The sequence below is a fragment of the Giraffa tippelskirchi genome, chromosome 14 (genome assembly GCF_054371585.1).
Source record: "Giraffa tippelskirchi isolate mGirTip1 chromosome 14, T2T-mGirTip1v1.2.pri, whole genome shotgun sequence".
Lineage (NCBI taxonomy): Eukaryota > Metazoa > Chordata > Mammalia > Artiodactyla > Giraffidae > Giraffa > Giraffa tippelskirchi.
In genome coordinates this window covers 10,713,432-10,736,658 of record NC_137288.1, presented here as the reverse complement: position 1 = coordinate 10,736,658, position 23,227 = coordinate 10,713,432, and the positions used below count along the sequence as shown (strand labels likewise).

General features: G+C 45.1%; 2 protein-coding genes across 2 annotated transcripts; both read left to right on the top strand.

Annotated features, from left to right (window-relative positions):
* The first annotated feature begins 13,617 nt into the window (after positions 1-13,617).
* LOC145534147 (small integral membrane protein 10-like protein 3) lies at positions 13,618-15,792 on the top strand. Its single transcript, XM_081561522.1, has one exon. The coding sequence runs from the start codon at positions 13,997-13,999 to the stop codon at positions 14,201-14,203; it is 207 nt and encodes a 68-aa protein (XP_081417648.1). The 5' UTR covers positions 13,618-13,996; the 3' UTR covers positions 14,204-15,792.
* Positions 14,259-15,026, top strand: LOC145534835 (protein FAM220A-like). The gene has a single exon (XM_081563136.1). The coding sequence runs from the start codon at positions 14,259-14,261 to the stop codon at positions 15,024-15,026; it is 768 nt and encodes a 255-aa protein (XP_081419262.1).
* Positions 15,793-23,227: the final 7,435 nt, after the last annotated feature.

Sequence of the window (23,227 nt, the reverse complement as noted above, 5' to 3'; positions counted from 1 at the left end):
GGTTAGGGTTATGCGTTAACATTAGGGTTACGGTTAGTGTTAGTGTTAGGGTTAATGTTAGGCTACAGTTTAGCACACTGAAGTCGGGTTGGTGATTGTGTTAGGGTTAGGGTTAGTTTTAGATTTAGGATTAGGGTTAAATTTGAGTTAGTGTTTGGTTTGCCGTTACAGTTAGGGTTGGGGTTGGGTTGGTGTTCGCGTTAGGGTTAGGGTTTGGGTTAGTTGTAGAATTAGGGTTAGGATTAGGGTTAGTGTTGGGGTTAGGGTTAGGTTTAGGGTTGGGATCAGAGGTTAGGGTTAGGGTTAGGGTATGGGGTTAGGGTTAGGGGTAGTGTTAGGGTTAGGGTTAGTTTTAGGTTTAGAATTAGGGTTAAGGTTAAGGTTGGGGTTCGGGATAGGTTTAGGTTTAGGGGAAGAATTAGGCTTAGTATAAGGGTTAGAGTTAGGATTAGGTTTAGTTTTAGGGTTAGGGTTAGGGTTTGGTTAGGGTTAGGGTTAAGTTTGAGTTAGGGTCAAGGTTAGAGTTGGGGTTGGGTTTGGGATTAGGGTTAGAGTTAGGGGTTAGGGTTAGTGTTAGGGTTTGATCTAGGGTTGGGTTTGGGGTTAGGTTTAGGGTAAGAGATTAGTGTTAGTGTTAGGTTTAGGATGAATTTTAGGGTTAGGGTTAGTTTTAGGGATAGGGTTAGGGTTAGGGTTGAGTTAGGTTTAGGGCTAGGGTTAGGGTTAGGGTTGGTGTTGGGTTTGAGGGTAGCCTTAGGGTTAGGGTTAGGTTTAACTTTAAGGTTAGGGTTAGGGTTAGTTTCATGTTTAGGGTTTGATTGGGGTTGGGTTTAGTGTTATGGTTAGAGTTATGTTTGGGGTTATTATTAAGGTTAGTGTTAGTATTAGGTTTAGGAGTAGGGTTAGGGTAAGAGTTAGGGTTGGCTTAGGGTTAGGATTAGGTTTAGGGTTGAGTTAGGGTTGGGTTAGGATAAGGGTTAGAGTTAGGGTGGGGGTAGGGTTGGAGTTGGGTTTAGGGTTAGGGTTAGGGTTAGTGTTTGGGATAGGTTTAGGGTTAGGGTTAGGGTTAGGATTAGTGTAAGACTTTGATTTAGGTTAGGGTTAGGCTTAGGCTTAGGCTTAGTGTTGGAGTTAGGGTTAGGGTTAGGGCTTAGGGTCAGGGTTAGGGTTAGTTTTAGGTTTAACATTAGGGTTTGGTTTAGGATTGAGTTAGGATTAGAGTTAGGTTTGAGTAGGGTTAGGGTTAGGTTTGAGTAGGTTTAGGTTTAGGGTTGAGTTAGGGTTAGGTTTAGGTTTGAGTAGGGTTAGGGTTAGGGTTGGGGTTGGTGCTAGGGTTAGGGTTAATTTTATGATTAGGGTTAGGGTTAGCTTTAGGGTTAGTTTTCGGTTAGGGTTAGGGTTAGTTTTAGTTTTAGGTTTCGGTTTGGGGTTAGGGTTAGGTTTAGGGTTGGGGTTAGTGTTGGGGTTTGGGTTTGGGTTTGGGTTTGGGTTAGGGTTAGGGTTAGCGTTAGGGTTAGTTTTCTGTTTAGAGTTAGAATTAGGGTTGCATTTCGAATTGAGTTAGGGTTAGGGTTCGGGTTACAGTTATGGTTGGGTTTGGGGTTGGCGTTAGGGTTAGGGTTAGCGCTAGGGTTAGGTTTGAGTTAGGGTTTGGCTTAGGGTGTGGTTTGGATTTTTGTTGGGGTTTGCATTAAGGTTGGGGATTGGGTTAGTTTTAGGGTTAGGTTTACGGTTGGGGTTAGGGTTGGATTTGGGTTTGGGATTAGCAGTAGGGGTAGGGTTACGGTTAGTTTTAGATTTAGGGTTAGGGTTAGTGTTGGGTTTGGGTTTGGGATTAGGATTTGTGTTAGGGTTAGAGGTAGGGGTTGGGTTTAGAGTAGGGTTAGATTTAGTTTTGGGGTTGGATTTGGTGTTGGGGTTGGGTTTAGAGTTATGGTTATGGTTAGAGATAAGGGTTAGAGATAGTGTTAGGTTTAGGGTTAATTTTAGGATTATGGTTAGGGTTAGGTTTAGGGTTGAGTTAGGCTTGTGGTGAGGTTTAGGGTTGGGGTTGGGGTTGGGTTTAGGGTTAGAGTTAGGGTTAGAGTTAGGGATTCTGTTTAGTGTTAGGGTTAAATTTAGAGTTGGGTTTCAGGTTGGTTTTGGCTTAGGGTTAGGGTTAGCTTTAGCGTTAGGGTTGTGGTTGGGATAGGGGTTAGCATTAGGGTTAGGGTTAGGGTTAGATTTGGGGTTTGGGTTAACGTTAGTGTTAGGGTTAGGGTAATGGTTCAGATTAGGGTTGGGGTTAGGGTTGAGGTAGGGTTAGGGCTAGGATAGGTTAAGGGTTAGGGTTGGGATTAGGGTTAGGGTTACGTTTAGGTTTAGGGTTAGGGTTGAATTAGGGTTAGGGTTAGGTTTGGAATTGGGGTTGGAATTAGGGTTAAGGTTAGGTTTAGGGTTGAGAAAGGGTTAGGGTAAGGGTTGGGGTTAGGGTTATGGTTAGGGTTAGGGTTGAGTTAAGGTTAGAGTTAGGGTTAGGGTTGGGGTTTGTTTTAGGGTTAGGGTTAGGGCTAGAGTAAGGGGTTAGGGTTAGTATTAGGTTTAGGGTGAGTTTTAGGGTTAGGGTTAGGATTAGGTTTAGGGTCAAGGCTAGGTTTGAGTTAGGTATAGGATTAGATTTAGGGTTAGGGTTGGGGTTGGGGTTAGGATAAGTGTTAGAGTTAGCATTAGAGTTAGAGATCAGGGTTAGCTTTAAATTTAGATTTAGATTTGGGATTAGGGTTGCGGTTGGTGTTGGGTTTAGCATTAGGGTTAGGTTTAGGTTAGTTTTAGTGTTAGGGTTAAGTTTAGGGTTAGGGTTTAGGGTTAGTGTTAGTTTTAGGTTTAGGGTTAAATTTGGGGTTGGGGTTAGCTTTAGGTTTATGGTAATGGTTAGGGTTAGTTTTGGGGTTAGGATAATAGTTAGGGTTAGGGTTAGTGTACGTGTTGGAGTTAGGGTTAGAGTTATTATTAGGGTTAAGGTTAGCATTAGAGTTAGTGTAGGGGTTAGGGTTGAGTTTGGGGTAGGGTTGGGTTTGGGGTTGAGGTTAGCGTTAGGATTAGGGTTAGAGTTCGTTTTAGGGTTAGGGTTAGGTTTGAGTTAGGTTTAGGGCTAGGGTTAGTTTTAGAGTTAGGGATAGGGATAGGGTTAGTGTTGAGGATAGGGTTAGGGTTAGGTTTAGGTTTAGGGTTAGGGTTGGGGTTGGGTTTGGGGTTATGTTTAGAGTTATGTTTGGTGTTAGTATTAGGGTTAGGGTTACTGTTAGTGTTAGGTTTAGGAGTAGGATTAGGCTAAGGGTTAGGTTTGGCTTAGGGTTAGGATTAGGTTTAGGGTTGAGTTAGGTTTGGGTTAGGATTAGGGTTAGAGTTAGGGTTGGGGTAGTTTTGAAGTTGGGGTTAGGGTTAGGGGTAGGGTAGGGGTTAGGGTCAATGTTAGGTTTAGTTTAGTTTTAGTGTTCAGGTTAGGGTTAGGGTTTGGGTTAGGTTTAGGATTTGGTTAGGGTTAGAGTAAGAGTTTGTTTTAGGTTAGGGTTAGGGTTAAGGTTAGGTTTAGTGTTTGGGTTAGGATTAGGGTTAGGGCTTAGGGTCAGGGTGAATTCTAGGTTTACGTTTATGGTTAGGGTTAAGGTTGAGTTAGGGTTTGAGTTTCGGTTGGGGTTAGGGTTGAGTAAGGTTAGGGTTAGGGTTAGGGTTGGGGTTGGGGTTGGGGTTGGGGTTAGGGATGGGGTTGCGGTTAGGGTTTCGGTTAGGCTTAGGGTTAATTTTATGGTTATGGTTAGGGTTAGCTTTAAGGTTGGTTTTCAGTTAGGGTTAGGGTTAGGTTTAGGATTTTTTTAGGTTTAAGGTTAGGGTTACGATTTGGTTAAGGTTAGACTAAGAGTTTGTTTTAGGTTAGGGTTAGGTTTAGTGTTGGGGTTAAGTTTAGGGTTAGGATTAGGGCTTCGGGTCAGGGTTAGGGTTAGTTTTGGTTTAGGGTTAGGGTTTGGTTTAGGGTTGAGTTAGGGTTAGAGTTAGGGTTTGAGTTTCGGTTTGGGTTAGGGTTAGTAGGGTTAGGGTTGGGGTTGGGGTTGGGGATGGGGTTGGAGTTAGGGTTACGGTTAGGGTTAGGGTTAATTTTATGGTTATGGTTAGGGTTAGGGTTAGGGTTGGTGTTAGGGGTAGTTTTAGGGATAGGTTTAGAATAGATTTAGGTTTAGGTTAGGGATAGGTTTAGAATAGATTTAGGTTTAGGGTTCGGGATAGGGGTGGGGTAGTTTTATGTTTTGGATTAGTGTTAGGGTTAGGGGTAGGATTAGGTTAGGGATAGGTTTGGGCTTAAAGTTAGGGTTGGGTTATGGTTAGGGTTGGGGTTGGGGTTGGGGTTAGGAGTGGGGTTAGGGTTAGTGTAGGGATAGGGTTAGGATTAGAGTTAGGGTTAGGGTTAGGCTTAGGGTTTGGGGTAGGTGTAGAGGTAGGATTAAGGTTAGGGTCACTATTAGTTTTAGGCTTTGTGTTAGGGTTATGGTTAAGATTAGGGTAGGGTTAGGGTTACTTTTAGGGTTCGGGGTAGGGATTAGGGTTAGGTTTAGGGTTGAGTTAGGGTTAGGGTTAGGGTAAAAGTTAGGGTTCGTGTTGGGTTAGGGTTAGGTTTAGGATTAGGGTTAGAGTTGGGTTATTGTTAGGGTTAGGGTTAGGGTTTGGCTTAGGACTAAGGATAGGATTATGGTTAGGGTTAGGGTTAGGGTAAGCATTAGGGTTAGGGTTAGGGTTAGTTTCGGGTTCAGGTTAGGGTTAGGATTAGGGATAGGGTTATGGTAAGGATTATGGTTACAGTTAGGGTAGGGTTAAGGTTAGGGTTGATTTAGTGTAGGGTTAAGGTTAGGTTTGGGTTAGATTTAGGGTTAGGTTTAGAATTAGTGTTAGGTTTAGGGTTATGGTTAGAATTAGGGTTGGGTTATGGTTAAGGTTAGGATTAGGGTTAGGGTGTGGGTTAATGTTAGGTTTAAGGATAGAGTTATGCTTAGGGTTAAGGTTAGGATTAAAGTTAGGGTTAGGGATAGGGTTAGCGTTATGGTTGGGTTAGGGTTAGGTTTAGGTTTGGGATAGGATTAAGGTTAGGGATTGGGTTAAGTTTAGTTTTCATGTTAGGGTCAGGGTTAGCGATAGGGTTAGTTTTAGGGTTAGATTTGGGTTAGGGTTAGGTTTAGAGGTGGTGTTAAGGTTAGAGTTAGGGTTAGGATTAGGGATTGGATTATGGTTAGGGTCAAGTTTAGGTTTAAGATTAGGGTTAGGGTTAGGTTTGGGTTTAGGATTAGGGTTAGGGATAGGGTTAGATGAGGTTTGGGTTAGGTTTTGGGTTGGTGTTAGGGTTTGAGTTAGGTTTAGGGTTGGGTTAGTGTTAGGTTTATGGTTCGGGGCGTGGGTAATTGTTAGGGTTAGATTTGGGTTAGGGTTAGGGTTAGGGTTATGGTTGCTGTTAGGATTAGGGTTAGATTTAGGGTTGGGTTAGGGTAAGGATTAGGGTAGGGTTAGGGTTATGTTTAGGGTTAGGGCTGTGTTAGGGTTAGGGATTGTGTTAGAATTATGGTTGGTGTTAGGTTTAGGGTTAGGCTTAGGTTTAGGGTTCAGGGTAGGTGTAGGAGTAGGGTTAGGGATAGGATTACAGTTGTTTTTAGGGTAGGGTTAGCAGTAGGATTAGGGTTAAGGTTAGGTTTAGGGTTAGGGTTGGTGTTAGGTTTAGGTTAGGTTTAGAGTTAGGGTTGGGGTAGGGTTACAGTTTGGGTTAAGTTTAGTCCTAGGGTTAGAATTAGGGTTGGGGTTAGGGTTAGGGTTACGTTTAGGGTTAGGGATGGGTTAGGTTTAGGGTTATGGTTAGGGTTGTGTTAGGGCTGGGTTAGGGTTAGTGTTAGTGTTAGGGTTAGGGTTAGGGATTGGGTTAGGGTTAGTTTTGATGTTAGGGTTAGGGTTAGATTTAGGGTTAGGATTAGGTTTAAGGTTAGGGATAGGGTTAGGTTTAGGGAAAGGGTTAGGGTTAGTTTTGGTGTTAGGGTTAGGTTTAGGGTTAAGGTTAGATTTAGGGTTAGGGTTAGGGTAAAAGTTAAGGTTATGGTTGGGTTTGGGTTAGGGTTAGGATTAGGGTTAGAGTTAGGACTTGGGATAGGGTTATGGTTATGTTAAGATTAGTGTTAGGGTTAGGGAAAGGATTACGGTTAGAGTTAGGGTTGGGTTTGGGTTAGGGTGATGGCTGGGTTAGGTTTAGGGTTAGGGTTAGAGTTAGCGTTAAGTTTAGTGTTATGGGTATATTTGGGTTAGGGTTAGTGTTAGGATTAGGGATAGGTTTAGGGTTAGGATTTTGGTTAGGTTTATGTTTAGTTTAAGGGATAGGTTTAGGGTTACGTTTAGTGTTTCAGTTTGAGTTAGGGTTAGGTTTGGGTTAGGGTTATGGTTTGGTTTGGGTTAGGGTTGGTTTAGGGTTAGCTTTAGTGTTAGGTTTAATGTTAGGGATAGGGTTAGTGGTTAGGATTAGAGTTAGAGTTGTGTTAGGGTTAGGTTTAGGGTTAGGGTTGGTGTTAGGGTTAGGGTTCGGGTTGGGGTTGAGTTAGGTTTAGGCTTAGGGTTGCGTTGGGTTAGGTTTAGGGTTAAGATTAGGGATAGGGTTATGGTTATGGTTAGGGTTAGGGTTAGGCTTAGGTTTGGTGTTAGGGTTTGGGTTAGGGGTTAGGGTTAGGATTAGGATTAGGGTTAAATTTAGGACTTGGGATAGGGTTATGGTTATGTTAAAATTAGTGTTAGGGTTAGGGAAATGATTATGGTTAGAGTTAGGGTTGGGTTTGGGTTAAGGTTATGTTTGGGTTATGTTTAGGGTTAGGGTTAGAGTTAGCGTTAAGTTTAGGGTTACGGTTATGTTTGGGTTAGGGTTAGGATTAGGGATATGTTTAGGGTTAGGATTTTGGTTAGGTTTAGGGTTAGTTTAAGGGATAGGGTTAGGGTTTGGGTTAGGGTTACGTTTAGTGTTACGGTTTGAGTTAGGGTTAGGTTTGGGTTAGGGTTATGGTTTGGTTAGGGTTAGGGTTGGTTTAGAGTTAGCATTAGTGTTAGGTTTTATGTTAGGGATAGGGTTAGTGGTTAGGGTTAGAGTTAGAGTTGTGTTAGGGTTAGGTTTAGGGTTAGGGTTGGTGTTAGGGTTAGGGTTCGGGTTGGGGTTGAGTTAGGTTTAGGCTTAGGGTTGCCTTGGGTTAGGTTTAGGGTTAAGATTAGGGATAGGGTTATGGTTAGGGTTAGGCTTAGGCTTAGGTTTAGGGTTGGTGTTACAGTTAGGGATAGGTTTAGAGTTGGGTTAGGTTAAGAATTAGGGTTAGTGTTAGGGTTACATTTAGGGTTAAGGTTAAGTTAGGGTATGGTCAGTGTTATGGATAGGGTTAGGTTATGGTTAGCATTGGGCTTGGGGTTGGGGTTAGGGTTGGGGTTAGGGTTAGTGTTGGGGTAGGATTAGGGGCAGGGTTTAGGGTTAGGGATAGGGTTAGGGTTGGGTTAGGGTTAGGTTTCATGGTTAGTGTTAGGGATAGGGTTAGGTTTAGGGTAGGGCCCATGGGAAGTGCCAGTTGCCCTTCACAAGGAGACCGTGGCATGGCACCCGAACACATCAGACGCACTGCACAGCCTCCCACCCCATTGGCAGGGCCACACTGACATAGGAATGTGATTGCAAGCCTTGCAGCGTGCAGAGAAACACACTATTCTGATTCTGGAATTCAAGGTTAGGGTTAGGGTTAGAAGTTAAGGTTAGGTTTGAGGTTAGGTGATATGGTTAACGAGAGGGTTAAGGTTAGGTTTAGGGTAAGTGTTAGGATCAGGTTTAGGGTTATGCTTTAGGGATCTTGTTAGGGTTATTCTTTAGGAATAGGTTTAGGGTTAGGGTTAGGTTAAGTGTTAGGGTTAGTGTTAGGCTAAGGGTTAGGGTTAGGGTTTAGGGTTAGGTTTAGGGTATGATTAGGGTTACAGTAAGTGTTAGATCTATGGCTAGGATTAAGGGTTAGGTTTAGGGTTCAGTTCAGTCGCTCAGTCATTTCCGACTCTTTGCAACCCCATGAATCGCAGCACCCCAGTCCTCCCTGTCCATCACCAACTCCCGGAGTTTACCCAAACCATGTCCATCGAGTCAGTGATGCCATCTAACCATCTCATCCTCTGTCGGCCCCTTCTCCTCCTGCCCCCAATCCTACCCAGCATTAGGGTCTTTTCCAATGAGTCACCTCTTCGCATGAGGCGGCCAAAGTATTGGAGTTTCAGCTTCAACATAAGTCCTTTCAATGAACACCCAGGACTGATATCCTTTAGGATGGATTGACTGGATCTCCTTGCAGTCCAAGGGACTCTCAAGAGTCTTCTCCAACACCACAGTTCAAAAGCATCAATTCTGAAGCACTCAGCTTTCTTCACCGTCCAACTCTCACATCCATACATGACCACTGGAAAAACCATAGCCTTGACTAGACGGACCTTTGTTGGCAAAGTAATGTCTCTGCTTTTAAATACGCTATCTAAGTATAGGGTTAGAGTAGGGATTTGAGTTAGCATTAGGGTTAGGTTTAGGGTTATGGTTAACACTCAGTGTTACGTTTAGTGTTAGTATTAGGGTTAAAGTTAGGGTTAGAGTTAGGTTTAGCGTTTAGAGTTAGCGATAGTTTTAGGTTTAGGGAACGGCCCCATGGGAGGTTCCACGTGCCCTCAGAGAAGTGACTCCTGCATATGACCTGGCCCTCTCAGAGGAACTTTGCGTCCTCCTTTCCCATGGGCAGGACTGCATTAAACTAGGAATGTGTTAGGGTTAGGGTTAGGGTTAGGGTTAGGGTTAGGGTTAGGGAAGCGTTAGGGTAAGGGTTAGGGTTAGGGTTAGGGTAGGTTTAAGTTTAGGGTAAGTGTTAGAGATAGGGTTAGGATTAAGCGTTAGGGTTAGTCCTTTGATAAGGGTTAGGGTTAGGTTAGGGAAGGGTTAGGGTTAGAGGTTAGGGTTAGGGTTAGAGGTTAGGGTTAGTGTTATGCTAGGGTTAATGTTGGGGTTTTGGGTTATCATTAGGGTTAGGGATAGGGTTAGGTGATAGGGTTAGCGTTAGGTTTAGGGTTAGTGTTAGGGTTAGGTTTAGCATTATGCTTTAGAGATAGGTTTAGGGTTAGTGTTTAGTGTTAGGGTTAGGGAAGGGTTAGGGTTAGGGTAAGTGTTAGAGTTAGTGTTAGGTTTAAGGGTTAGGGTTTTCTTAAGGTTTAGGGTTAGGTTTAGATTTTGGTTTAGGGTTCTGGGTTATCATTAAGGTTACTGACAGTTTTAGGGTTAGAAGATAGGGTTACAGTTATTGTTAGGGTTAAGGTTACGGTTTGGCTTAGCAGTCAGGGTTAGGGATAGCATTAGGTTTAGGGTAAGAGCCCATGGGAGGTTCCACGTGCCCTAGGCCAGGTGACCCCTGCATGTGACCTGGCCTGCTCAGATGCACTTTTCAGCCTCCTTGCCCTTGGGCAGGACTGTGTTAACCTAGGAATGTGTTAGAGTTAGTGTTAGGGTTAGGGTTAGACTAGGGTTTGGGCTTAGGTTAGGTTTAGGGTTACCGGTTAAGGCTAGGTTTTATGTTTGAGGTTTAGGGTTGGGGATACTCTTAGGGATTAGGTTTTGGTTTAGGGATTAGGTTTCAGATTAGGTTTAGGGTTAGGGTTCTGGTTAGGGTAGGGTTAGTGTTAGGATTAGCAATAGGGTTAGTGTTTAGGGTTTGGGTTAGGGTTAGGTTTAGGGTAGGGCCCACGGGAGGTGCCAGGTGCTCTTCACAAGGAGACCATGGCATGGCACCCGACCCCATCAGACACACTGCACAGCCTCCATCCCCATTGGCAGGACCATGCTGACATAGGAATGTGATTGCAAGCCTTGCAGAGTGCAGCAAAACACACTACTCTGACTCGGGAATTCAAGGATAGGGTTAGGGTTGGAGGTTAGGGTTAGGGCTGGGGTTGGGTGACTGGGTTAGTGATACGGTTAGGGTTAGGGTTAGGGTTAGTGTTAGGACCAAGGTTAGGGTTATGCTTTAGGTTTAGGGTTAGGGTGCGGTTAGGGTTAGGGTAAGAGTTAGAGTTATGATTAGGGTTAAGGGTTAGGTTTAGGGTTTTGGTAAGGGTTAGCGTTAGGTTTAGGGTTAGGGTTAGGGTTTTGGGATAGCATTAGGGTTAGAGTTAGGGTTAGAAGTTAGTGTTACGTTTAGTGTTAGGGTTAGGGTTAAAATTAGGTTTAGGGTTAGGGTTAGCATTTAGGGTTAGGAATATGGTTAGGTTTAGGGTACTGGTCCATGGGAGGGTCCATGTGCCCTCAGCCAGGTGACCCTGTCATGTGACCCAGCCCACTCATATGCACTTTGCAACCTCCTTCCCCATGGACATGATTGTGGTAACCTAGGAATTTGTTAGGAGTAGGTTTAGGGTTAGGTTTAGAGTTAACGTTTGGGTAGTGTTAGGGTTATGTTTAGGTTAGAGTTTACATTAGGGTAGTGTTATGGTTAGGGTATAGGTTACGGTAAGACTAAGGTTTGGGTTAGGGTTAGGTTTAGGGTTAAGTTTAGGGTTAGGGAAGGGTTAGGGTTAGGGTTAGAGGTTAGGGTTAGGGTAGGGTTAGAGTTAGTGTAAATGTTAGAGATTGTGTTAAGCATTAGGGTTAGAGTTTCGGGTTAGTATTAGTGTTAGTGTTAGAGTTAGGGTTTATGGTTAGGATTAGCATAGGTTAGGGTAAGTGTTAGAGTTAGGGTTCTGGTTAATGTTTAGGGTTAGGGTTTTGGTAAGGTTTAGTGTTAGGGTTAGTGTTAAGGTTAGGGTGCTGGAGTCCTGCTCCAGCTGGTCCAGGGGTTCCCTCAGGATTGGCGATGTCTGCGAAGGGAATAGAAGACACAGTGAGTCTAGGCATGTGTGAAGCAGTGTCTGAGCTTTATTTTTCAAAGGGAGTTTTTATATCTTAACTTGTACATAGAGGAAAATGTAAAATGTAGAGTCATGCCAAATCAGCTCAACGGGTCAACAGTTTTTGACCCCTATCGAAACCAGGATACTTTTTGTATATCTTAATTACAAAAGTCTCATGTTGTTTACATCATCTTCTGGCCTGGAGGCCTGCTAACATCTTATGACTCTTTATTGATAAGGGTTGATCAGCCAGAACACCTTTTCTGAAAGTATTTTTGTGTCAGGCACAGAACATACCAGCTAGATTAACAATTGTCTTATTATTTTTATATTAGTGCTAAACCTTTATTTATATAAGCCTCTAACTATTATACTTTTACAATACAGGTTCAACATGTTAGGAGCAAAAACATAGCAAGTAAATATAGATCAAATAACAGTTTTACAGAATAATATCTCTTATGTTTTTTTTTTAATAGACTTTCTCCCCTTCGAAGGGTTCTGTGCCCATTGGGACTTTTTATGTGTTCAGGCTCTCAACGCTGTTTGTTGTTAAGGAGCAGTCATGCACATCAGCTCTAAAGGCACAGGCACATTTATCAAACAAACTAAGATGCTAACAAGAGGAGTTTAGATTAAAATACTCTCTTTTATAGATAATCTTATAGAGTGTTGCCATTCGGGGGGCATGTGGATTAGAGTTTTAAATCGACCTGGTTAGGAAAGGATCAGGGAAGGTCTTCTGCCTAAGCCACAGAAATTAGGGAGCAGTCTATTATAGCAAGCATCAGAAAGATAGATATCATTTTTAAGGTGAGCGCCGAGGCAGCGTATCAAGATCCCTGAGGCCTGAGTTGCCTTGCTTGTCAGGTCTTCTTCTCACCCATATTTATTGTCTCCATAAATCGTTGTTGTCCTTCAGAGTTCCCTCTTAAGTGTCCTTGTGATGACATTATAACTCAAGTTTGTCTCTGGGCTGTATATCACATTCATCAGTTTATTTCTTATCTCTTTAAATCCTGTTATCCCCTAGTAACTTAAGCTCATCATCTCCTAAAAAGGCTTTTAGCTATTAGTATCTCTAAAATTCCTAGTTTCTATAAGCTATAGTAAAATATGCCAACACTACAACATACCTTAAACTTTTAGCTTCTAACTATTCTTAATTATTCCTCACTCCTAAACTCAGCAAACTTCTTTTGCCATAAACTTCCCCTTACAGGCAGGTTTCAGATAACAATGTTTCCCATGGTCTCAAGCTGCAGCCAATGTGCTCATCTTGGAGCATTCTTTGTAAAGATCCTTGAATAAATGCCAATAGTTAACTTTATGGATTATAACATTCTTTCCAGCCAACTCAACTGGAGGAAGGAAAGGACAAGTCAGAATCACAAGACCTAACTCCTTCATCCTGGGACCGTGCCTGCGGGATGAGGAGAGGGGGTTGGGGCCGTGCCTGCATTTTGTCAGTAATGCCTATCACAGCTGCCGACATTAGGGTTTTGGGTTAGCATTAGGGTTACTGTTAGTGTTAGGGTTAGAAGTTAGGGTTAGGATTAGTGTTAGGCTTAAATTTAGGGTAGGGTTAGGGTTAGTGGTTAGGGTTAGGGATAAGGTTAAGTTTAGGGTAGGTGCCCACGGGTAGTTCCATGTGCCCTCGACCTGGTTACCCTGGCATGTCAACCGGCATGCTCAGATGCACTTTGCAGCCTCCTTCCCCATGGGCAGGAGTGTGGTAACCTAGGCATTTGTTAGGGATAGGTTTAGAGTTAAGGTTAGGGTAGTGTTAGGGTTAGGGTAAGGGTTAGGATTAGACTAAGGTTTGGGTTAGAGTTAGGTTTAGGGTTAGAGTTAGGGTTAAGGTTAGAGGTTAGGGTTAGGTTTAGGGAAGGGTTAGGGTTAGGGTTAGAGGTATTGCTTGGGGTTAGGGTTAGGGTAGGGTTAGAGTTAGTGTAAGTGTTAGAGATAGGGTTAGGGTTAGTGTTTTGATTAGGGTTAGGGTTCGCGTTTAGGGTTAGGGATAGGGTTAGGTTTAGGGTAGGGCCCATGGGACGTGCCAGTTGCCCTTCACAAGGAGACCGTGGCATGGCACCCGACCGCATCAGACGCACTGCACAGCCTCCCTCCCCATTGGCAGGGCCACGCTGATATAGGAATGTGATTGCAAGCCTTGCAGCGTGCAGAGAAACACACTATTCTGACTCGGGAATTCAAGGTTAGGGTTAGGGTTAGAGGTTAAGTTTAGGTTTGGGGTTAGGTGATAGGGTTAACTATAGGGTTAGGGTTTGGTTTAGGGCAAGTGTTAAGGTCAGGGTTAGAGTTATGCTTTAAAGATCGGGTTAGCGTCATGCCTTAGGGATAGGGTTAGTTTTAGGGTTAGGTTAAGGGTTAGGCTTAGGGTTTAGGGTTAGAGCAGGGATTGGGGTTAGCATTAGGGTTAGGGTTATGGTTAGCAGTTTTACAATTAGTGTTAGTGTTAGGGTTAAAGTAGGCTTATGGTTAGCGTTTAGAGTTAGCGATAGTGTTAAGTTTAGGGTACGGGCCCATGGGAGGTTCTATGTGCCCTTGGAGAAGTGACACCAGCATATGACCCGGCCCTTTCAGATGAACTTTGCATCCTCCTTTCCCATGGGCAGGACTGCGTTAACCTAGGAATGTGTTAGGGTTAGGTTTAGGGTTTGGGTTAGGGTTAGGGTTAGTGTTAGGGAAGGGTTAGGGTTAGGGTTAGAGGTAAGGGTTACTGTTAGCGTTGGGGTAGGTTTAGGTTTAGGGTAAGTGTTAGAAATAGGGTTAGGGTTGGTGACGTCAGGCCGCGCGGCCGGGCTGGGACGGGGCGCCGGCTCGCTGAGGCGCTTCCCGAGAGCGCGACGCGCCGACTCCCCTCCCCGCGGCCCGCCCGCCCGCCGGCCTCGCCGCCGCCTCCTTCGCTCCCTCAGCGCGGGCCAGCTGCCGGGGCGGAGGCTCGGGGGCGTCGCGGCGCCGAGAGGACGGGCGGCCGGGCTTCGGCGCGTCCGGCGGCCGGTCGGTGCGCGGCGGCGGGCGGCGGCGGCGGCGGGCGCCGGTCTATATGGCGGCGGCTCTGTCGGGCCTGGCTGTCCGGCTCTCGCGCTCGGCCGCCGCCCGCTCTTATGGGGTCTTCTGCAAGGGGCTGACCCGCACGCTGCTCATCTTCTTCGACCTGGCCTGGCGCCTGCGCATCAACTTCCCCTACCTCTACATCGTGGCTTCCATGATGCTCAACGTCCGTCTGCAGGTTCATATTGAGATCCACTGAAGGCCTTCCGTGGACTGACCGGCGTGTCCTGGGGCTCAGGGGTCAGAGACACAGCATGAAGGACGGACGCAGGCCTCTCCGCACCCGCCTCGCGGAGGAGCAGGGAGCGGGCGCTGCCTTGGACAGAGCCCTGTGCAGAGAACTCTGGAGTGAGAGATGGCAGAAGGAGGGCCCTCGGCCAGCAGATGCCGCTTCCCGGGTGAAGAGGCCTGCGATCGATGCCTGGGGAAATCCACGAAAGGAGGAGTCCTCACTGGAAGCAAAGCATGACCTGCATGGGGCCAGCTCCTTGCTTCGCAGTGGCCTCGAAGCACTTCCACGGTGGCAAGAATCAGTACAAAGAAATTCAGCCTCAGCGGCCGCGCAGAACAACACTGCAGGTCTGTCCTTGGCTCCTGCAGGGGAGCGAGGTGTGGGGCCGGTCCGCTGCGTCGGGGAGGCTCCGGGCACGGACTGGCTACAGGCAGCGCCCAGGCCCACTGGCGGCCACAGAGGACGGAGCCACAGTGGAGAGCCTTGGGGGTCCGGACTGCTGGGCCAGCAGAGAGGGTCCACAAAGGGGGCTTCTGAGGACGACCCGCCCAGTGCTTTCCTGGAGAAGCTGGACTTGGCATTTGCACCCTCTTGCCTGCGATCCATCTTGCTGCACGCACATCCCCTAATATTCTTGAATGATGAGACGAAAAGTGTTCTCCCTGGCCATTCAGAGCCCATGTTTTCAGAGCCAAGAGTAGGATACAAGAAAATGTTTTCATGGGAAAAAAGTACCTCAGATGATCTGCAGATAACAGTGGCATCAGTAGCTCCACAAGCTTTTGAATGAGCAACTCTGTTATGCCGTGGTTAAGGTACAGGCAGAACAATAAAAATAGTGAGACTAACTTGAAGCGCTGTCCTCGAATGCTGTCTTTTGCGTTAACTCTGGACGCACACGCTGCGGCAGTGAAGCTCCGGCTTTGATTCGTGTGACAGACAAAGTCAGTGGAACTTAAACCCACAGAAAGCTGGTTGATACGGAAGGAAATCTCTGTGCTTGAAAGACATTTAGGGTTGGGAAGCCATGTCAAGGAGGTTATTGATACTACCTTATACACCTATCAGACTAAAATCGAAAGATGTAACAGCAAGTTTTAAGTTTACCTTCAGCACCCATCCAGCAGGGCTGCCATCCCAGGCACTATCTCTCCAGCCTGTCTCTGACCATCTGATGAGAGGAGATATTTGTAAAAGTCTACCCTGCTGGGCTTGGTCTGAGCCAGGCCAAGTTGATGGCAAGCTGTTGTCATCTCTGCGTTTTGTAGAATAATTTGAGCAAAAATCTGATATCTTTTCTCACACCCCTTTCCTTCCACTTGACATGCAATTTACATGGAGGCCCTATGGTGAAAGCTGCAATATTAATGTTACCTTTAGATAACCCTTCCTCAAACTAGGAACCCTAGCAGTGTTACCCAAGATAAAAAATGAGCTCGAGCCTGTCCACCGGAGCTCAGTCATGGAGGAAAAAACAGCAAGGACTTCCCCTTAGAGAAGGTCTCCAGTCTCTAGGAGTTGAGATGCCTCCTACACTAAAATGTTTTCTGAGATAACCCCTCTTGTTGTGTGTTGCTAGCTTTGATAAAAGGCACTGAAGAGCAGAAGTTTTGAAGGAGTCCCCAAGTAAGACATCCCCATTTTCGGAATTATTGGTCGCATATATCAGTTTCTGTTGTGTGCTAAATTACTATGCCGTGTGCTATTTTAGTGTTCTGGGGAAATGAAAAATAAACCCTGTTGTTTAGTGTAATAAACGTCTTATTTTACGTGTGTAAAAAAAAAAAAAAGAAATAGGGTTAGGGTTAAGTGTTATTGTTAGTGTTTTGATAAGGGTTAGGGCTAGGTTTAGGGTTAGGATTAGGGTTAGGGCTTTGGATTAGCATTAGGGTAATGGTTAGTGTTAGGTTTAGTGTTAGTGTTAGGGTAGGGTTATGGTTAGGATAAGTGTTAGAGTTAGGGTTAGGTTTAAGGGTTAGAGTTAAGGTTTTCTTAAGGTTTAAGGTTAGGTTTAGATTTAGGTTTAGGGTTTGGGGTTAGCATTAGTGTTACTGACAGTGTTAGGGTTAGAAGTTAGGGTTACAGTTAGTGTTAGTGTTAGGGAAAAACTTATGGTTCGGGTTAGTGGTCAGGGTTAGGGATAGAATTAGGTTTAGGGTAAGGGCCAATGGGCGGTTATGCTTTAGGAATCGGGTTAGGGTTATGCTTTAGGGATAGGTTTAGGGTTAGGCTTTAGGGTTAGCGTTAGGGTACGGTTAGGTTTAGGGTAAGTGTTAGAGTTATAGTTAGGGTTAAGGATAGGGTTAGGGTTTTGGTAAGTGTTAGGGTTAGGTTTAGGGTTTTGGGATAGCATTAGGATTAGGGTTAGGGTTAGAAGTTACTGTTATGTTTAGTGTTAGTGTTAGGGTTAAAGTTAGGCTTAGGGTTAGGGTTAGCGTTTAGGGTTAGGGACATGGTTATGTTTAAGGTACCGGCCCATGGGAGGTTCCATGTGCCCTCAGCCAGGTGGCACCGTCATGTGACCCGGCCCTCTCAGATGCACTTTGCAGCCTCCTTCCCCATGGGCATGATTATGGTAACCTAGGAATTTGTTAGGGATAGGTTTAGGGTTAGGTTTAGAATTAATGTTAGGGTAGTGTTAGGGTTATGTTTAGGTTAGAGTTTACGTTAGGGTAGTGTTATGGTTAGGGTATGGGTAATGGTAAGACTAAGGTTTGGGTTAGGGTTAGGTTTAGGGTTAGGGTTAGGGAAGGGTTAGGGTTAGGGTTTGGGTAGGGTTAGGGTTAGTGTAAATGTTAGAGATAGGGTTAGGGTTAAGCATTAGGGTTAGTGTTTTGGTAAGGTTGGGTTAGAGTTTTGGGTTAGTATTCGTGTTAGAGTTAGGGTTTATGGTTAGGGTTAGCATAGGTTAGGGTAAGTGTTAGAGTTAGGGTTCTGGTTAATGTTTAGGGTTAGGGTTTTGGTAAGGTTTAGGGTTAAGTTTAGGGTTAAGGTTAGGGTTTTGGGTTAACATTAGGGTTACAGTTAGTGTTAAGGTTAGAAGTTAGGGTTAGGGTTAGTGTTAGTGTTAGGCTTAAAGTTAGGGTAGGGTTAGGGTTAGCGGTTAGGGTTAGGGATAAGGTAAAGTTTAGGGGAGGTGCCCTTGGGTAGTTCCACGCACCTTCAACCTGGTGACCCCAGCACATCACCCGGCCCACTGAGATGCACTTTGCAGCCTCCTTCCCCATGGGCATTAGTGTGGTAACCTAGGAATTTGTTAGGGCTAGGTTTAAGGTTAGGTTTATAGTTAACGTTAGGGTAGTGTTAGCGTTAGGGTAAGGGTTAGGGTTAGAGTTAGGTTTGGGGTTAAGGTAGGGTTAGAGTTAGGGTCAGGGTTAGGTTTAGGGTAGGGGCCCATTGGGAGGTTCCACGTGCCCTCAGCCAAGTGACCTTGGCATGTCACCTGGCCCGCTCAGATGCACTTTTCAGCCTCCTTAGGGTTAGTGTTAGGGTTAGGTTTATCTTTTAGGGATAGTGTTAGGTTTATGCTTCAGGGATAGGGTTAGGTTTGGGTTTGGATTAGGGTTTGGATTAGGGTTAAGGTAGCTTAGGGTCAGTGTTAGAGTTAGGCTTCTGGTTAATGGTTAGGGTTAAGGTTTTGGTAATGGTTTAGGTTAGAGGTTAGGATTAGGTTAGGGTAAGGGTTTTGGGTTAGCATCAGGGTTACGGTTAGTGTTAGGGTTAGAAGTTAGGGTTACGTTTAGTGTTAGGGTTAGGGTTAAAGTTAAGATAGCGTTAGGATTAATGGTTAGGTTGAGGGATAAAGTTAGGTTTAGGGTAAGTGCCCATGGGTAGTTCTACGTGCCGTTGGCCAAGTGACCCTGGGATGTGACCCGGCATGCTCAGATGAACTTTGCAGCCTCCTTCCCCATGGCATGAGTGCACTAACCTAGGAATTTGTTAGGGATAGGTTTAGGGTTAGGTGTAGAGTTAAACATTAGTGTTAGGGTTAGGGTTAGGGTTAGAGTTTAGGGTTAGGGTATGGTTAAGCTTAGGGTTACAGTAAGTGTTAGAGTTAGGGGTAGGGTTAAGGATTAGGGTTAGTGTTTGGTAAGTGTTAGGGTTAGGGTCAGGGTCAGAGTTTATGGTTATGTTTAGGACTCTGGCCCATGGGAGTTTCCACGTGCCCTCGGCCAGGTGACCCCATCATGTGACCCGGCCCACTCAGATGCACTTTGCACCCTCCTTCCCCATGGGCAGGACTGTGCTAACCTAGGAATTTGTTAGGGTTAGGGTAAGGGTTAGGTTTAGACTAAGGTTTGAGTTAAGGTTAGGTTTAGGTTTAGGGTTAGGGTTAGGCTTAGGCTTAGGGTTAGGGTAGGGTTAAGGTTAGGGTTAGGTAAGTGTTAGAGTTAGGGTTAGGGTTAAGGGTTAGGGTTAGTGTTTTATTAAGGGTTAGTGTTAGCTTTAGGTTTAGGATTAGGGTTTTGAGTCAGTATTAGGGTTACGGACAGTGGTAGGGTTAGAAGTTAGGGTTACAGTTAGTGTTAGGGTTAGGGTTAAGGTTAGGGTTAGGATTATGGTTAGTGGTCAGAGTTAGAGATAGGGTTAGGTTTAAGGTAAGGGCCCATGGGAGGTTCCACGTGCCCTACACCAGCTGACCCCGACATGTGACCTGGCCCACTCAGATGTACTTTTCAGCCTCCCTCCGCATGGGCAGGACTGTGTTAACCTAGGAATGTGTTACAGTTAGGGTTAGGGTTAGTGCTAGGGTTATACTATGGTTTGGGTTTACTTTAGGTTTAAGGTTACTGATTAGGGTTAGGGTTAGGGTTTACGTTTTAGAGTTAGGGTTGGGGATACTGTGAGGGATTAGGTTTCAGATGAGGTTTTGGTTTATGGATTAGGTTTACGTTTAGGCTTAGGGGTTAGAGTTCAGGTTGGTTTTAGGGTTAGGGTTACGGCTAGAGTAAGGTTAGTGTTAGGATTAGCAATACGTTACGGTTAGGGTTTGGGTTAGGGCTAGGTTTATGGTAAGTGCTAGGGTCAGGGTTAGGGTTACGCTTTAGGGATCAGGTTAGGGTTAGGGTTAGGGTATGGTTAGGGTTAGGATAAATCTTAGAGTTATGGTTAGTTTTAAGGGTTAGGGTTAGGGTTTAGGGTTAGGGTATGGTTAGGGTTCACGTAATTGTTAGAGCTATGGATAGGGTTAAGGGTTAAGTTTAGGGTTAGGTCAGGGATTTCGGTTAGCATTAGGGTTAGGGTTAGGGTTAGAAGTTAGTGTTACATTTAGTGTTAGTTTTAGGTTAAAGTTAGGGTTAGGGTTAGGTTTAGCGTTAGGGTTAGGGATAGTGTTAGGTTTAGGGTACGGGCCCATGGGAGGTTCCACATACCCTAGGCCAGGTGACCCCTGCATGTGACCTGGCCTGCACAGATGCACTTTTCAGCCTCCTTCCCCGTGGGCAGGACAGCGTTAACCTAGGAATGTGTTAGGGTTAGGGTTAGGGTTAGGGTTAGAATTAGTGTTCGGGAAGTGTTAGGGTTAGGGAAGGGTTAGGGTTAGAAGTAAGGGTTAGGGTAGGGTAGGCTTATGTTTAGGGTAAGATTTAGAGATAGGGTTAGGGTTAAGGGTTAACGTTAGTGTTTTGGTAAGGTGTAGGATTAGGTTTAGGTTTTGGGTTAACATTAGGGTTACAGACAGTGTTAGGGTTAGAAGTTAGGTTTAAGTGAGTGTTAGTGTTAAGGTTAAGGTTAGGGTTAGTGGTGAGGGTTAGGGATAGGGTTAGGGTTAGGGTGAGAGTAAGTGCCTATGGGAGGTGCCAGGTGCCCTTCACAAGGAGACCGTGGCATGGCACCCAACCCCATCAGACGCACTGCACAGCCTCCATCCCCATTGGCAGGACCACGATGACATAGGAATGTGATTGCAAGCCTTGCAGAGTGCAGCAAAACACACTACTCTGACTCGGGAGTTCAAAGATAGGGTTAGGGTTGGAGGTTAGGGTTAGGGTTAGGGTTAGGGTTAGGATCAGGGTCAGGGTTATGCTTTAGGGATGGGGTTAGTGTTATGCTTTAGGGATAGGGTTAGGATTAGGGTTTAGGGTTAGGGTACGGTTAGGGTTAGGGTAAGTGTTAGAGTTATGGTTAAGGTTAAGAGTTTGGGTTAGGGTTTTGGTAAGGGTTAGGTTTAGGTTTAGGGTTTGGGTTTTGGGTTGGCATTAGGGTTAGGGTTTGGGTTAGAGATAGGGTTAGAAGTCAGTATTACGTTTAGTGTTAGGGTTAGGGTTAAAGTTAGGTTTAGGGTTAGGGTTAGTGTTTAGGGTTAGGAATATGGTTAGGTTTAGGGTACCGGTCCATGGGAGGTTCCACGTGCCCTCAACCAGGTGACCCTGTCATGTGACCTGGCCCGCTCAGATGCACTTTGCAGCCTCCTTACCCATGGACATGATTGTGGTAACCTAGGAATTTGTTAGGGATAGGTTTAGGATTAGGTTTAGAGTTAACGTTAGTGTAGTGTTAGGGTTATGTTTAAGTTAGAGTTTACGTTAGGGTAGTGTTACGGTTAGGGTATGGGTTATGGTAAGACTAAGGTTTGGGTTAGGGTTAGGTTTAGGGTTAAGGTTAGGGTTAGGGTTAGGGAAGGGTTAGGGTTAGGGTTAGAGGTTAGGGTTAGGGTAGGGTTAGGGTTAGTGTAAATGTTAGAGATAGGGTTAGGGTTAAGCTTTAGGGTTAGTGTTTTGGGAAGGTTAGGGTTAGTTTTGGGTTAGTATTTGTGTTAGGGTTAGGGTTAGTGTTTATGATTAGGGTTAGCATAGGTTAGGGTAAGTGTTAGAGTTAGGGTTCTGGTTAATGTTTAGGGTTAGGGTTTCGGTAAGGTTTAGCGTTAAGGTTATGGTTTTGGGTTAGCATTAGGGTTACAGTTAGTGTTAGGGTTAGAAGTTAGAGTTAGTGTTAGTGTTAGGCTTAAAGTTAGGGTAGGGTTAGGGTTAGTGGTTAGGGCTAGGGATAATGTTAAATTCAGGGCAGGTGCCCTCGGGTAGTTCCACGTGCTCTCGAGCTGGTGACCCCGGCATGTCATCTGGCCTTCTCAAATGCACTTTGCAGCCTCCTTCCACATGGGTAGGACTGCTGTAAGGTAGGAATGTGTCAGTGTTAGATTTAGGGTTAGGTTTAGAGTTAACGTTAGGGTAGTGTTACGGTGAGGGTTAGGGTTACGGTAAGACTAAGGTTTGAGTTAGGGTTAGGTCTAGGATTAGGGTTAAGGATAGGGTTAGGGAAGGTTTACGATTAGGTTAGATGTTTGGGTTAGGGTTAGGGTAGTGTTATGGTTTGTGTAAGTGTTAGAGATAGGATTAGGGTTAGAGCGTTAGGTTAGTTTTTGGTAAGGGTTAGGGTTAGGTTTAGGGTTAGAGTTTTGTGTTAGTATTAGGGTTAGGTTTAGGGTTAGAGTTTATGGTTAGGGTTAGCATAGCTTAGGGTAAGTGTTAGAGTTAGGGTTCAGGTTAATGATTCGGGTTAGGGTTTTGGTAAGTTTTAGGGTTAGGGTTAGGGTTAAGGTTAGGGCTTTGGGTCAGCATTAGGGTTACGGTTAGTGTTAGGGTTAGAAGTTAGGGTTAGGGTTAGTGTTAGTGCTAGGCTTAAAGTTAGGGTAGGGTTAGGGTTAGCAGTTAGGGTTAGGGATAAGGTGAGTTTTCGGGTAGGTGCCCATGGGTAGTTCCACGTGCCCTCAACCTGGTGACCCCAGCATGTCACCCGGCCCGCTCAGATGCACTTTGCAGCCTCCTTCCCCATGAGCATGAGTGTGCTAACCTAGGATTTTGTTAGGGATAGGTTTAGGGTTAGGTTTAGAGTTAACGTTAGTGTAATGTTAGGGTTAGGATAAGGGTTAGGACTAGACTAAGGTTTGGGTTAGAGTTAGGTTTAGGGTTAGGGTTAGGGTTAGGGTAGCGTTAAGGTTAGGGTTAGGGTAGGTGTTAGAGTTAGGTTTAGGGTTAAGGATTAGGGTTAGTGTTTTGGTAAGGGTTAGGGTTAGGTTTAGGGTTGGGTTAGGTTTAGGGTTTTGGGTTGGCATTAGGGTTAAGGTTAGGGTTAGGTTATTGTTAGGGTTATGGTTAGGGTAGGGTTAGGGTTAGGGTAAGTGTTAGAGATAGGATTAGGTTTAAGCATTAGGGTTAGTGTTTGGTAAGGGTTAGGGTTAGGGTTAGGGTTATGCTTTGAATATAGGGTTAGGTTTATGCTTTAGGGATAGGGTTAGGGTTAGGGTTAGGCTTATGCTTTAGGGATAGGGTTAGCTTTATGCTTTAGGGATAGGATTAGGGTAGGGTTAGTGTTTAGGGTTAGGGATAGGATAGCTTAGGGTAAGTGTTAGAGTTAGGGTTCTGGTTAATGGTTAGGGTTAGTGTTTTGGTAAGGTGTAGGGTTAAGTTTAGGGTTAGGGTTATGGTTAGGGTTTTGGGTTAGCATTAGGGTTATGGTTAGTGTTAGGGTTAGAATTTAGGGTTACATTTAGTGTTAGTATTAGGGTTAAAGTCAGGGTAGGCTTAGGGTTAGTGGTTAGTGTTAAGGATAAGGTTAGGTTTAGGGTAGGTGCCCTTGGGATGTTCCACGTGCCCTCAGCCAGGTGACACTGGCATGTCACCTGGCCTGCTCAGCTGCACTTTGCAGCCTCCTTCCCCATGGACATGAGTGCGCTAACCTAGGAATTAGTTAGGGTTAGGTTTAAGGTTAGGTTTAGAGTTAACATTAGGGTAGTGTTAGGGTTAGGGTAAGGTTTAGGAGTAGACTAAGGATTGGGTTAGGGTTAGGGTTAGGATAGGGTTAATATTAGGGTTAGGGTAAGTGTAAGATTCAAGGTTAGGGTTAGGGTTTTGGTAAGATTTAGGGTTAGTTTTAGGTTTAGGGTTAGTGTTAGGGTTTTGGGTTAGGGATAGGGACAGGGTAACCTAGGGTAAGTGTTAGAGTTAGGATTAAGTGCCAGAGTCCAGCTCTGGCAGCCAGGGAATCACCCTGAAG

What these genes read in the sequence shown, in the direction of transcription:
- LOC145534147 (XM_081561522.1), top strand. Translation starts at nt 13,997, where the DNA reads ATGGCGGCGGCTCTGTCGGGCCTGGCTGTCCGGCTCTCGCGCTCGGCC.
- LOC145534835 (XM_081563136.1), top strand. Translation starts at nt 14,259, where the DNA reads ATGAAGGACGGACGCAGGCCTCTCCGCACCCGCCTCGCGGAGGAGCAG.